At 49.5% G+C, this 14,330-nt stretch overlaps 1 protein-coding gene across 7 annotated transcripts; it reads left to right on the forward strand.

Moving 5' to 3' along the window:
• Positions 1 to 279: 279 nt before the first annotated feature.
• cdh19 (cadherin 19, type 2) lies at positions 280 to 14,087 on the forward strand. Of its 7 annotated transcripts, none has more exons than XM_049750033.1 (14): positions 280 to 345; positions 5,955 to 6,089; positions 6,265 to 6,520; positions 6,580 to 6,874; positions 7,669 to 7,788; positions 8,213 to 8,380; positions 8,958 to 9,148; positions 9,281 to 9,534; positions 10,541 to 10,677; positions 10,736 to 10,857; positions 10,959 to 11,076; positions 11,520 to 11,771; positions 13,012 to 13,529; positions 13,607 to 14,087. In XM_049750033.1, exons 3-13 carry the CDS (start codon positions 6,308 to 6,310, stop codon positions 13,512 to 13,514), a joined length of 2,373 nt encoding a protein of 790 aa, XP_049605990.1. In that variant the 5' UTR covers positions 280 to 345; positions 5,955 to 6,089; positions 6,265 to 6,307; the 3' UTR covers positions 13,515 to 13,529; positions 13,607 to 14,087. The 7 variants fall into 7 exon arrangements, 6 of the variants coding, with proteins under 6 accessions (XP_049605990.1, XP_049605988.1, XP_049605991.1 ...); XR_007487580.2 differs by lacking the exons at positions 280 to 345; positions 13,607 to 14,087 and adding exons at positions 2,573 to 2,728; positions 11,968 to 12,538 and having other exon boundaries at positions 13,012 to 13,120; XM_049750031.2 differs by lacking the exon at positions 280 to 345 and adding an exon at positions 2,573 to 2,728.
• The last annotated feature ends 243 nt before the right edge of the window (positions 14,088 to 14,330 follow it).

Below are 14,330 nucleotides of genomic sequence, written 5' to 3' on the forward strand. Positions count from 1 at the left end.
CCTCGCTTGCCGCCAACTTAGAGGACGTTGTCGGGACACGGCGACTAATACATGCTAATGTCGCCTTCTTCCTATTCGGCGAGATGGATGGCTCGCCGGCGCTTCGCATTGATCAGCCCGACGCAATCTGCGTCTCCAATGAGTGCGGGCCGGCGGGATTGTGCATTCTTCCGGGGCGGTCTCATCCCGCAGGCTACGGTGCCGTGGCACGTCTCATCGACCGCGCACGCACAACTTATTTGTGGAAATACTTTGTAACCTTGCTCGTTTTGCATCCAGCCCACCGGTGAGGAGATCGAGCCACGTCATGGTGGAATGCAGGGATGGAGGATGGACGGACGTCAGGTGAGCTGCTCCTGCTGCTACAGCTGCTTCCCAGCATGTAATTTTCTCCGGCTGGGATCTGGAAAGGGATTACTGGAATGATGGGAATTAATTATGCATTCATCATCAACGTGATGGATTCCACGCGATCAAACTCCGAACTATATATTTCCCCTGAGAGGCGATAGAGGTGGGGGAGGGTGGGGTGTACTTCCTTCTTTGGAAGCACCCTTTCACTCTCCAAACATGAAACTTATACTTTGCTTAGGATCGACTTTCAACTACACTTGAGCCCACTTGACATGTCAAGTTGTATTTTCCTAGACCGGCACACAGGTTGACATATCTTCAGCAAAAAAAAAGGGCGCTCTGCGCCGTTGTGGGTGTGGACAGCGCTGAATCCATTCCTCACCCAATTAAAGCGGCTCCTCTTGTTTCTTTCAAATATGGCGCGCTCACATCTCTCACAGAGATATCTGTGTGCAGAAAAGAACGCGGCGATCCATCCGTGACCGCAACGTTGTCACAGATATGGGCCGCTGGGGCAAGTGAGCACTCTCATTAAGTCGAGAATGCGCCAGTGTGATAACCGCCGGTGACTTAAATGTCTCCACGCGCTCACCTCATGTATCTATGGCTCCTCTCGCCATTTCTCCATGATAACTTCCACCTTGCACAATAGTAAAAAAATCAGCTTTGTGGAAATAATGTCTCCATTTTGTGAGGCAGTATCTCCCCCACTCCATCAGAGGGGGGGGTTGGGGGGGCCTCAGCTGCATCCTTATTTGTCACGGGTGTCCGCCTGTTTCCTGTGGCTGGAGAGACAAAGGCCAAAGAACATATGAGGCGCATGCATTTTTAATGTGACATCCTCATCAAATCCGCCGCAGCCAGCTGAGCGGAATGCCAACCGTGTTTTTATCCCGCCTCGCGGTCGCGCCGACGAGGACGACGCGGCACACATGCCGATGCGAGCTTTGAAGGGCACATCCGAGCGCCACCATGACTACCACACATCCGCCGGTGAACTTTGTCTTGGCGCTTAATGAGGGCAGGAAAAAACTCAACGATAGAACAACAAGCCGGGAACACAATCTGCGTATTCGTATTTTTTTAGATATGAACCCTGAGCCTCAGAACTGCAAAGCAGACGTGCTAACCGCGCCTTGCCGCCGAACACGTCGCATCTGCGTATGATGACAGTTCCGGCCCACATGATCGGTTCTGCAACGCAATCATGGCAATCTGATGGCTTCACCTTTTGTCCGGCAGCGACTGATTTGCTGAGCGTTGCTGCACGCTCATTATGTGTCCGGCACCTCAAATGTCAGCCCGCAGTGTCGCCGCCTTCGTAGAATGTAAATAAATTCCAAACTGAATCTTTCATCTGGTGTCATTCTAATGAGGCGAAGCTCAATTAGACAAGGCTTACGGCAGGCCGGGTTTAAATGTCACCTCACGGGTCTTGACATTTTTTCCTTTGAGAGCAGACGGAAGGCAAAAGCAGCCGACAAACTCCCGGGCTCGCACCCTCGGCATTTATGCCGCCTTTTTTTTTTTTTAAAGGTATAATGATGGCATCCATTACGTGCAGGGATGTAATTAGCCGCGTTGAAAGGAATGCACTCGACTTTTACCTCCGCCGCGCTGACTATAATCAGCGGGGCCAAGGTGCTGTTTTCGTCAGCGTGATGGCCATTCAACGGAAGCTAATTGTGAAAGTGAGTCATCAATTGTCCATTCATGAATTGAAAGAGGAAAATGAGCCTCGCTCATTGCACAATACTTGATGTTGCTCACTGCAACGTGTTTTAAAAGAAGAAGCTTGACATTAGGCAAAGGAGAATTGTTTTTAGGATTTGTGATTAGGAACTGACAATTTTGTTTCAGTTGTCAACTGATTCTGAGGAGAAAAATTTCTCTACGCAAAATGGATTTCCTTGCTCGGAATTCTTTGGCGTGCATCATAAAGCGCAGCCTCCCTCGCCTGTTGCCGCCCTCTCGTAGCGCTTGCACAAGCTGACACTGAGAGAATTATCATCCATCCCCGTTCCAATAAAGCCCTCGATTGTTCTGTAAAATGACAGCCAGAGAAATAGAAATCCATTGGTACGTCCGGGTTGAGTTGGGGGCGTGCGGGGGAGGGGGGGTTCTCGGAGGGGCAGACTATTTGCATGAAGGCCGCGAGTGTCCGGCACAATAGCGGCAGTGTTTGTTCTCGGACACAAAAGCGGGCCGGGGAGAAGACGTGTGGAGGGGAGGGAGGGAGGCGTTGAGGAGGCCTTGCTGGTTTCTTTTCCGTCTTGATGAGCGTTTGGCTGTCGCGGCCATTGTGGCGATTCAATCGCTCCAAGCAGATTGCGTGGCCTAGTGTCCCCCCCGGCGGTCTCAAACAAACAAACAGGTGGGTGTGGCGCGCGGGTACTTTGCCCACCTTTTGTTGGGAGATAATTAGATAGCATTTCCAAACGCATGGCGAGAGGTAATGGCTTGCTGAGAAATGTGGCGCGGGGTCGCAACGGAGGCCTCGACACAACAAAGACGGAAAAGTCTTGATAAGCGAGCGCAATCTGGGCGCCATCAGGCGGCTCTTTTGTTTGCCTCACAATCTGCTTCTTTGGCGTAAACAACACCTGCTTTCTTCAACAAGTCCTTGTTGTTGTTAAAGACGAGAAGGTGTACTTTCACCTCAAAATCACTTGGTGACTTGCAGGTAGGAGAACACATTTTCGCGGAATTTCTATGGAATACTTTACGATACGTTTCACGGCGTAGCGACAATGTGTGAACTCTGTAGTTGCTGTTGGTGGTGAATGAGGGTTCATTCAAGGTCGCAAACGTTTGAACCAAGCTTGACAATATTCACGACCTTTGGAAACGCTTGCAAATGTTGGACACTTAATGGAACGTGGCAAAATACATGTTTACAAGACAAACGAGCTAAGCTAGGTTAGTCTGACATTTTCCAGAGAGAATCATGTCTCTACAAAGTTTCTTTTTTTCTTCTTTTTAAATGAGAAACTATGAACGCTGATCGATGTATCAAAAACTTAGATAATAAAAGAAAACGCAATTATGAGATAGCCCCTCCACTGGTAAAATAATGTGTTAGCATGCTAGTTCCAGCGCTATTGCTAATGTAAGTTGTGTTTAACAAAATGGAAGCATGTTACGTACACTTGTTGCAAAATCATTCAGACAGATTGTTTTGGAAATCTTTTATGACTGCATGATCAGGTTTTCACTAGGTACATCTCTAAAGTTAACTTTTGTGACATCTGCGCGTTTATTTTTCCCCTCACAAGCAAAAAAAAAAAAAAAAGACTGTTGATGTGGTTTCACAGCGCCTGATTAACGTCAGTGGGAATTCTTACCGCCAACTGTTTCCGCTCCGTGCGCGCGTAAATAAATAGCGGCAAATTGCTTACTAACAAGTACATGATGCTTTGACATTTCCCTGTTGCTTTTGATCATTTGGGTCCCGCCTGCAAGACAACAAGCGGCGTGGCGGCGCTGATTGTTTTTAACTAAAAAAAAAAAAACACAACCCGTCCCAAATGACCAATTAGGACATTTTGTCTTGGAAGGTTGAGCCAAAAGAAGTCAGGCTGAAAAGATGTTTTTCTTTTTTTTTTTTTTTTACACCTTTTATTAGTTGACTTACTAACATTGGACAAGAAAAAGCAAGTACCTCCAAATGTGTATAAAGAAAAATGTTTTGTATGAAAATTAGCACCATTGTTTTAAGCGGAGATGTTCAGCCACCGGTAATTTAGCTTTCTGTCATATTTTCTCATGAACAACCGTTTTTGTGTTTATTTTGCTTTAATGGCCTATTTTCTATCTCAAACAATAATCAGCATTTTGCACAATAGCAATAAACCGACTGACTTGACTTGATGTTACCTTTTTCTTCCCGGGGCCTGTATTTGGCTTTTTCTTTTTTTTACGGAAGTCTTTCTTATTCTTAAAAAGTACCCTTATAATCATCAAGGGCTTTTCTTGTGTGGTAAGGAGAAAGTGCAGGTTGCAACAAGGTTAATCTGATCATTTCCTTTGTGAAATCTGTGCACGGAGCGGCGCACATATCAGCTTTGACATTGTGCATTGCGGCGACATGTCACCCCCGGCAACCCCCCACTGTCAGGGCCGCTTGTAGCCAAGCGTCATAATGTCCCAACTCGGGTGGCGGAACGGCATTTCCCGATGAGGCAGGCGGGCGGGAGCATAATGCGAGGGTCTCGGTGCGTGCGGTGCTTAACATTGCGCGACCGCCGCTCGTTGTCGTGCTGTCATGTGGCAGCTTGCCGTCGGTTCGCTGGCTCGCTCGCTCACGTACGTACGCTGCCGCAAATAGCAGTCTGTGACGATGGGCGGATGCTTGAAGGGCCTATTAGCTGTAATGAATGGCTGCCAGGCGCGGGCGAGCTCCTCGCCCGCCGGGTGCCATGCCGGTGTCTCGTCTGACAGAAGAAAATTGACCGTGGGGCGCACGGGCGCGTCTTTATATGTGTGTAATTGATGGATGGAAAAGAAAAGGTTCCCTCCGTAAATCAATCACAGCACCTGCCGCTATTCACGAGTGGGTTCAGCTCGCGTGGGTTAAGTTTGTTTTCACCTTTTGTAAGATGGCCCATTTTAGGAGCAGAGCATCTGCAGAGCCTCCAAAAGTCTTGCCGTCACGTCAAAGTGCCCTCGCATTGTGGACGTCACGTGACCAGGAAACAGGAAATAAACAGAACAGTCAAAATAAAAGTGAGATTGGCCAAGTTGCGATTAGGAGCAGCCACCGTACAATCATCACCCAACCGCAACATCGCGGTATCAAAAAGCATCTCACTTTTCTCTCCATCAGATCTCAAAACATGTCAAACTGCAGATTTGGTGGCCTGATGTCGCTTGATGGAAACTGCGATGTGTAAAAACAAAAAGGCTTCTTGTCTCACTGCTGAAAGCGAGCCTTTTGTCTGTTTTATCTGCTGTTCGTGGTTTTCTTGGACCCAGTGTGACACTGCATGCTGGCCCTAATGAAGACTTGTAATGAGATCGATAACTCCCCGGCCAGTCGTGCGTCGATGCTGTCATTATAACCAGGTCAAGAGTGCGAGACGGGACAGTTTTGAGGCACAGGCCTCAAACTCGAACTCAGGCCTCAGACCATCTCTATTGTTGTTGACGTGTCCTTTGTTGTTACTACTTAGTTAGCTTAGCACGAGCAAACGCATGTTAGCACGATCGCGTTTGTTTGTTTCAACTTCCCTGGCCAAAGAAGCAAATGAAAAAACATCCTGTGATATGTCCCCGAAATTATTCTTTCTATTTATTTTAATTGTTACTAAGCGTGCATCTTATTTTTTATCACACTACAGTCATCCATCACTGTTTAATCAAGTCTCTATATTCATATCTTTTATCGCTATGCTTGTTTACTAAACATTTATCATGTGCTCCTAATTGCCACACAGCATTTAATGAAACGGAGCCAATTTCTCCACAATAAAGCCCCCCAGCCCCCCAACCTCTTTTGTACAACAAAGTGCAGAGAGCTTGCAAATGTAGGTGGTGTAATGAATGTTTGGGCTTTGAGAGCATTGCATCTTTAATCTGCTCATTCTGCAATCTCTGTGAAGTGTACAGAACATTCTCGCTGCCTGTGTTGCTTCTTCCACACGCAAGATGGCAAACGCCGCTGCCGGGATGGCGACAGACTGGCCGGCTGGCACGAGAGACTGGACGCTTGCAACCTCCTGTTGTGTGTGTCTTTGGTAAGCCCACAAAAGGGAATGAGAACATGCAGCTCGCCTCTCTGTCAGTTTCAAAGAGAGTGCAGTGGCGCTGTCTCTGACCACTTGAAACGCTTCCTACACTTTGCGGGGGTTCGTCGGAACTAAAAGAACCAAAATGTGGCCAGCAATTGCGTCCAATGTTTCTTTATTTCAGGCTTTGAGACGGCGCCAAAGTGACAGGAAGGTTTTGAGCGAGCATGGGAGCTGCAGAAGACACCAAAGCAAGGAGCGTGTTGGCGGCCCTGACGCTGCTGTCCCTGTTGAGCCACATGGATGGCATCGGCCAGGACCCCCAAGGGCCCCGCTCGGGCCCGGACTCCATCGGGCGGCACCGTCGCCACAAGAGAGGCTGGATCTGGAAGCAGATGTTTGTCCCGGAGGAAGACCCCACGCCTCGCGTCATCGGCCAGGTACCGAAGCCCCTCCGCGTCCTTCACGCTCACAACTCATCCGACCTCTTGTCGCGCAGCTGAAATCAGATTACGACCGCGGGGACTTCGCCATCCGATACATCCTGTCCGGGGAAGGCGCCGGCAACACTTTTGCCATTGACGAATACTCAGGCAAGATCCGCACGCTGAAGAAGCTGGACCGCGAGAAGAAGGCCTTCTATGTACTCCAAGCGCAAGCCATCAACAGGCTCTCCGGGGAGCCCGAAGAGCCCCAGTCCGAGTTCATCATCAAGGTGCAGGACATCAATGACAACGCACCGCAGTTCCTCAACCAGCCGTACGCGGCCAGCATTCCTGAGATGTGCCCTGTCGGTACGTTGGACGCATGCCATTGACAAGATATTAGCTTAGCAATAGCAAACATGGCAAGTTGAGTTAGCATAAAGGCTTTTTACTTTGCACTACCTGACGGCAGCAAAGCAAGCGCTTTGCTCTGCCCTCCGGCATCACCTTACCGCCGTAAATAAATTCTTTATGATCATTTCCGCAGATGCACTTTTCAAGGCAAATTTATATCCCGGCTGCAGATTAAAAGCAGAAGGTTATATGAATGTCTGTCATCCGTCCACCTGCAGGAAGTTAAATGTATTGCTTTCTGCACGACGGCTCGGTTGCCTTTTTCTTCTTAAGTAATGTTATTACAGCTGCTGCCCTTTCATAGCGCAAACATTAGCATTTCAATTTATGTGTAATCTGCCTTTTGCAGTATAATATCTCCCCCTTCTAATAAATCAGAATGTATTTGGCTGGGAATGAGGCAGCGGCGTGACGCTTGAAGGCGGACGACTTTCGAATACGAAACGCGCCGAGAGAAGCCAGATAGAGATTATGGTGAGGCCGAGGCTAAGCGGGCGACCCCTCACCCCCACCACCCAGTCCTGTTGTTGTGGTGCCATCTCATCCGGGCCCGGCGGCACTGCAACACGATGCCGGGCATGTTCCTGGCTCAAATGAACACACAATTTGCTCAAACTGTTTCTTCTAGAAGCAACATGCAACTATAACAGTCTTTAAAATTAAAATTAGGTCCTGTCCTAATCCCTTTATGTATTGGTCGAGTGGAACTGCCGTCCCCAGCTTTCTGACTCCACCCCCCACCCCGCCAGGCACCACCGTGGTCCAAGTGACGGCCACAGACGCTGACGACCCCATGTTTGGCAATAACGCCAAGCTCATCTACTCTATCCTGCAGGGGGAGCCCTACTTCTCGGTGGAGCCAAAGACAGGTTAGCGCACACCAGCTCACTGGTAGTGTTTTTGTTTGAGTCACTTGGATCAAAAAAGATTGGATGGATGTTTCCCAAGGCTTGTTTTTCCTCTTTGTTCCCTTCAACTCACTTTCTAAAGGTAGCTCTTCATTGACTGATGCTATCGTGATACTTTTCCCAAATGGTTGCCCCACCCCCACCTCTGGCTAGATTATTGTTATGCCTGGCGGCGCTTCCCGCACACAGCGTTGACCTTTAATGATCCGCCAATTCTTTAAATGCAAAGCGAGACTTGAGACTTCTTGAAGTGGTGGTTTTGCCCCAAGCGTCGTTTGCCCTACGAAGTCGAGCTCAAATTTTTCAGCACGTTTTCTAATAAATTCTTAACCGCTCATTCACGAATGCTGGTTATTGTTGATTTGCGAATGCGCCGCCCCCGCAGGGATCATCGTGACCTCCTGGCCCGACATGGACCGCGAGGCCAAAGAGCACTACCTGGTGGTGGTGCAGGTGAAGGACATGCTGGGCATGAGCGGCGGATACTCGGCCTCCGCCACCGTCAGCGTCAGCTTGAGCGACATCAACGACAACGGGCCCATCTTCCAGCACCGTGAGTCTCAAGCCTGTAGATGATCGACAAATACAAATCCGCAAACGGGCCGCCACAGGCAAGGAGGATTAGACCTTGAAATCGACTCTTTTAGTCTCTCGCAGTCACCCTGGCCGTCCGTCCGTCTATTGCCACATTGCTTTCCGAAACAGGAGCAATCTATCAATCCATCAACTTCCAACTTTGGAATGAAAAGCAATAAGATGGGTGGGGGAGGGGGGAGTGGGCGTGTTCGTCTGGCTCATCTGCATGTCGCCCCGTGGACGACTCCAATCCTTCACACGTCGTATCGTGACCTTTAGGAAACAAACGTTCTCTGTGATAAAGCTCGCCCAACAGATGATCCGGGAAAGAAATCAATTCTGCGGGAGTGAGGCGAGGCGAGGGTGGCTCGTTGTCACGTACGCCTTCGCCGCAGACGCTTATAAATGTTGTATCGCCACACTTGTGCCTGAACCGTGCCCTCTGTTTTGACACAGCGTTGCAAATTAGAAGCAACAGTGACAGCACGGGCACCATCGATAATAAAATCCATCAATGAAAATTGTAAACATTCCATGCCATCATTTCATTTCAGATTTATACACCTTTGCCATTCCCGAAGACGCCGCGGTAGGAACCACGGTGGGCAGGGTCAAAGCGTACGACGCCGACGTAGGCGTCAACGCCAAGATGAACTACAGCCTGCTGGCGGACCTGGAAGAGAACGCTACCTTCAGCGTCCACACTGACCCGCTGACGCAAGAGGGCGTCATCCTGCTGGCCAAGGTGAGGACGGCCCACTTCCTGTTTGGTCAGAAAGGGCTGACAGACAATCGAGGGGGTCACCGCCCAAATTGTGATCACGTGACTTTGTTGTGAACATATTCTCGGAGATCACCTTCTAATGTCTCGTTGCAGCTGCTGGACTACGAGACCAAGCGCCGCTACGTGATGGTGGCGGAGGCCATCAATGAGGAAGTAGATCCCCGCTTCCTGCCCCCGGGGGAGTTCTCGGACCGGACCACGCTGAAGATCCTGGTGGAGGACGTGGACGAGCCGCCCGTCTTTCTTTCGCCGGTCTACGAGTGGAAGGTGGCTGAGAACGCGGCGGCGGGGATCGTCGTCGGCGTTGTCAGCGCCCGCGACACCGACGCGGCCAACAACACTGTCAGGTACGCACGCTCCCTCTAGTGGCACACAACTGAATCACTCAATTAAGCACAATACAGGTGACAACTTATGTTTTAATTTATGATCATTTATGCCATTTTTCATTTTAATTTTTCCGTCGTGATGTTACGTCATCATCATGTGGGTTGACCGAATGCAGCGGCTAGCAAGCTAACGTAACTGCCTTTTTGTTACCAAACTTGCCGGCGTTTCACGTTAACACGGCAAATCAAGACAAATCAACCTCCGTCCCGTGGCCCATTTTTCATATTATGGACCTGAGCGTAGAATAGAATTATGAAAAATGTGTCCTTTGTTTGGCTTTTTTGAATTTGATTGCGTGTCGAAAATGGAAAGAACAAATGATACACGGATTATTTTCCTCCATGCGGTGAAAAATGATTCAATTTCAAACGGCGTTACTTTGCGGGTGCATCCCTTTTTACCCTTGATCTCCGCATTCCGGTCATATTTATCTCATATTAGTTTAGTTGGAAATGAGCCCGGCTGAATAAATCATCATGATTTTTTCCCTTCATACCTCACAGGCTTTTCCTATCTATTGCGGTATTATCACAAAGCGACGTTGGCCGGGACGTGGGAATGTAATAAAGCGCCCTGCGAGGCGGCGTAGCGAATTGAGATTTGATGTCATTTGCAAGCGAGGCACGTTTTCCCGCCCGGAGTCCGTCGGAGGCGAGCGAGCTTGCCAATGGCAGGTGCCGCACATCATCCGCCGCCCGCCGTCCATTAGTGTCCCTTTGGTGACGCCGGCGCCGTGATGAACACGTCCTGCCTGACATTTTCCAACTTTGCAAAGTTGCACTAAAAATGATGAAGTTTGTTCTTGTTTCCAGCGAGCTCGATGTGATTCATTTCCGGGCCTTGGCTTCATTCCATACCGTAACGCGTCATAGACGATTGTCGCGCCGATTGTACTGTGATGTCAACGTGCAGCTTGATACGAATGCTGCCATCGTTTACTCCTGCCTGTGGTGCTCCCACCAGATATTCCTTCGAAAAGCACAGCGACGCGGCAAAAGCTTTCAAGATGGACCCGCTCAACGGAACCATCTCCATCGTCAAGCCTCTGGACCGAGAGCTATCCGCCTGGCACAATCTGACCATCGTCGCCAAAGAGAGCAGTAAGTGCTCCGTGGTCTCGATGGTGGTCTCGATGCTAACGTGCGCCCGCTCTCTCAGCGTCCAAGCGTTTGTCCTCCCGGGTTCTGGCGTCCATCAAGGTGCTGGACATCAACGACAACGCGCCGCAACTGGCCGGCCCTTACCGGCCGTATATCTGCGAGGGGACGCAAGCGGGGGAGGTACGAAGTCGTCGCTAACATCTAGACCACCTCAACTGCAATATGCACGGTACAAGACCGTCAAATTGACTTGATGGTGAGAATTTTATTTGATGTCTCAGCTCATTCAGCTACTGAGCGCTATTGATCCAGACGAGCCTTCCGAGGGTCACCACTTCTATTTCTCCATGGTCCCCGGCAAGCAAATCAATCCCAACTTCACCATTCGGGATAACCAAGGTGTGTTTTTTATGACTAAGTAGAATCATAGTGGAAATATAATCAGTGAATCTGCTTGAGGGCAGCATCAATTCTACTGAATGAAAATGGACATGAATATGATATGCCTTAACACCTTTCAATTCTTAAACAATTTTTAGATCTCAAATGCAAGTGGGGTTGTGGAGTTGTAGGGAAAAATAAAACTGCAGCACAAAAGTGAGTTTTGTTGTTTGTGAGACGGAAGGAGCTTGAAATGAAGGGCCGCTGCTCAATCCGCCGTCCGCTTGCCGCTGCGCACCCTTCCCAAAGCCCCGCCAAGTATTGAAACAGATATTCCAAATGTGCTTTTGCACATGCTGAATATTTCATTTTCTCACTCAGCTTTGAAATGTGTTCCATATCCCCCCCCCCCCCCCCCCCCCACTAAAAATACTCTCCTTCTCTTCCCCCTCCCCCTCCAGACAACACGGCGGGCATCGTGGCACGCAGGAGCACCTTCAGCCGCAGGGAACGCAGCCACTACCTGCTGCCGGTGGTGGTGATGGACAGCGGCTCGCCCGCCATGTCCAGCACCGGCACGCTGACCATCAGTGTGTGCGGCTGTGGGCCCGCCGGCCGCTGCCCCTCCGGAAGCGTGGAGGCCCTGGCTCTGTCCATGGGGGTCAGTCCGCGCACCTTGGTCGTGCTTCTCGTCTGCCTGCTCTTGGCCGCAGGTGAGCAAGTGACAAACAGGCAGAGCAAAAAAAAAAAAAAAAAAGAAGCACAGTGTGACATCAATATGCAATATATAAGATGGGGGGGGGGGGTGCTCCATGGAAACCGTACTTGACAAAGTCGTGATGGAAAATTCACCGTGACTCGAGTGCTCGTCTTCACGACGACCTCGCCGCCGCTCGTTTCTGTTTCCAGATGATCTCTGCCCATGGATTGTTTTTCCAGGCTGAAAAGGATTTGTTTCATGAGATATGAAGTGATCAACGCCAGCTATGAAGAGGACCACAGCATCTGATTACTAATTTTTGCATTTTGAGTCCTCTGGAGCCCCCTACTTATTTCCACTTTTTACCTGATCCCTCTTTTATTTGAGATTTTTTTTTTTTTTTTACCCAATCCACTGATTATTCACTTTGTGCTTTTTTACCCAATCACCCACTCATTCTTTTTTTTTACCCAATCTCAGTTTATTCACATTTTTTTTTTTAATCAGAGCCCCCATTTATAATTTTCTTAACCCCTTATTCCTATTAAAATTAAATCAAAATTTAAAAACATTAAATTATTAATTATTATTATTCATTAAAAAATTAAATCAATTAAAAACACCCCCAGCCCCATGACAAGTATCAAGCACAACAAATCCCCCTCACCCCTCCTTCCTTCCTGACTGGACAAAAAGAGAAAAAGGTTTTGGATTTGTTTTGTCTCCTGGCAGATCCGCTGAGCTAGACCGTTTCCCGCCCTCCCGCCGTCGCCACGGCAAGTAAGCAAACGTCTCCTCGCGGCAGGAGTGTCCCACTAACAATTGAATTGCCAGCTACAAGGTGAACGCGTGCCCTCACAATGCCGCCGCAACCGGCCGCCGCCATCCCGAGACGCTGACGTCTGCGGCATAGTGAGGAGCTTCATTATGACCTCTGCTGCTTGGCGTGGTCCCCACGCCCTCCCTATGAAAGATTAATGGTCATGCCCGCTGTGTTAACACCCCTGACAGATGAGAGGCTGCAAAAAAAGAGAAAAACAAATTCTGCTGCATCCCAACAGTACAATGACTTATCTCCTGCTAAGGTGCTCATATTTTTATTATGTGGAGCCATCCATAACCATCCCAAAAGATGCAGCCAAGTCCTTGGAGACCATTGTTATCTTTTTGGCACCAGATGTCACCACCTCTGGATAGATGAGAATTGTGTCCATGTCATGTCAAGTGGTAACGCAGCTGTGTTGTGTCCGCAGCCTCGTCAGTCCCCACGCTGTTGCTGTGGCGACGCAGGCGTGTGCAAAAGGCGGCACGCAAGAAGGCCAGCGAGCTGGAACTGCCCGATACCGTGTCGCAGAAGGTGCTGTACTACGCCCAGGTGGGCCAGCCCGGCCGGGAGCCGATTCGAGACCCGGTGGTCCCGCTACGCTCCCACCCCAGGAGGCGCGAGAGGCGGCTGGCTCGGGAGGAGATCCGGGCCAGCATCCGCATGTCCCTGCGAGAGTCTCGCCTAGTGGGGCCCGAGGACGATGTCTTCAGGCAGTTCATCCTGGACCGGGTGGAGGAGGCGGACAGCGACCCGTACGCGCCGCCATTCGACCGCCTGACGGTCTATGCCTACGAGGGCTCGGGATCCTCGGCCGGCTCGCTCAGCTCGGTGGACTCGTGCGCGTCGGAGAGGCCGAGCCCGGTTCCCGCAGCTCCCTGGGCCAGACTGTCGCCCTGGTACAGCGAACGCCAGGAGGACACCATCTTCTGAGGACTCCACTACCAGGTAGGACCAAAACAAAACAAGTGCCAGTTGTCGTTGCTGTAAAACTGTTGACTTTTGTCACACTGCTTCTTTTTCAGACTCGCTGCTGTCACGCTTGGTGGAGGGCTCACTCTGTTTTTCATTTCGGAGGTTTTGGACTTATTGATGCTCAGTGGGATACCCCCCCCAGGCTTTCCTCATTCATGCTGTGTGCTTTTTTTTTTTTCTAGACTTTTGTGCAGCACACTGCTGTCACACCGTCATTTTGTGTTTGTCACCTTTCTAACTTTTGCACTCATTGTTCCTTTTCTCTGCTTTATTTTCAGACTTTTCCGTGGCAGCTTCACCCAAAAAGTATTTCTATTAATTAATGTAGAATGTAACATTTGATTGCGCCGTTGGTTTATGCTTTAATCAGTGTCATATTATTATGTATTATTCTCCCCCGTGTGAAAGCACACTATTACTGACCTGTAAATTTCCATTCCATGATGCAATCCACAATGGAATATTTGATATACGGAAGGTGTGAACGCTTATCGTAATGTATTTTTCTAAATAAAGATCACAATTCCGGAATGCGCCAGGCTGCATTCTGTCATGCTTGCCAGTGAGGCAGCCAATCAGCGGGACAAATTTGAAATGTATAAAGACATACACACCAAAAAAAACCAAGCGTGAGGCGCGTTAGCAGCGTGGGTGTCAGGCGGTGGGCTAATTGCGTCCCCGCCCCCTTCGGGCTGTTTAATTGGGCTGAATGTCAAACGCCAGCGAGTTCTTCCTGACCAAGTAAAATGCCAAGAAAGACGTCGATCTTTTTCG

This window comes from Syngnathus scovelli, chromosome 18 (genome assembly GCF_024217435.2).
Source record: "Syngnathus scovelli strain Florida chromosome 18, RoL_Ssco_1.2, whole genome shotgun sequence".
Classification (NCBI taxonomy): domain Eukaryota; kingdom Metazoa; phylum Chordata; class Actinopteri; order Syngnathiformes; family Syngnathidae; genus Syngnathus; species Syngnathus scovelli.

What these genes read in the sequence shown, in the direction of transcription:
- cdh19 (XM_049750033.1), top strand. Translation starts at nt 6,308, where the DNA reads ATGGGAGCTGCAGAAGACACCAAAGCAAGGAGCGTGTTGGCGGCCCTG. An exon ending in CTCGGTGGAGCCAAAGACAG is followed by an intron (nt 7,789 to 8,212) that starts GTTAGCGCACAC and finishes CCGCCCCCGCAG; the next exon opens with GGATCATCGTGACCTCCTGG. An exon ending in CATCGTCGCCAAAGAGAGCA is followed by an intron (nt 10,678 to 10,735) that starts GTAAGTGCTCCG and finishes CCGCTCTCTCAG; the next exon opens with CGTCCAAGCGTTTGTCCTCC.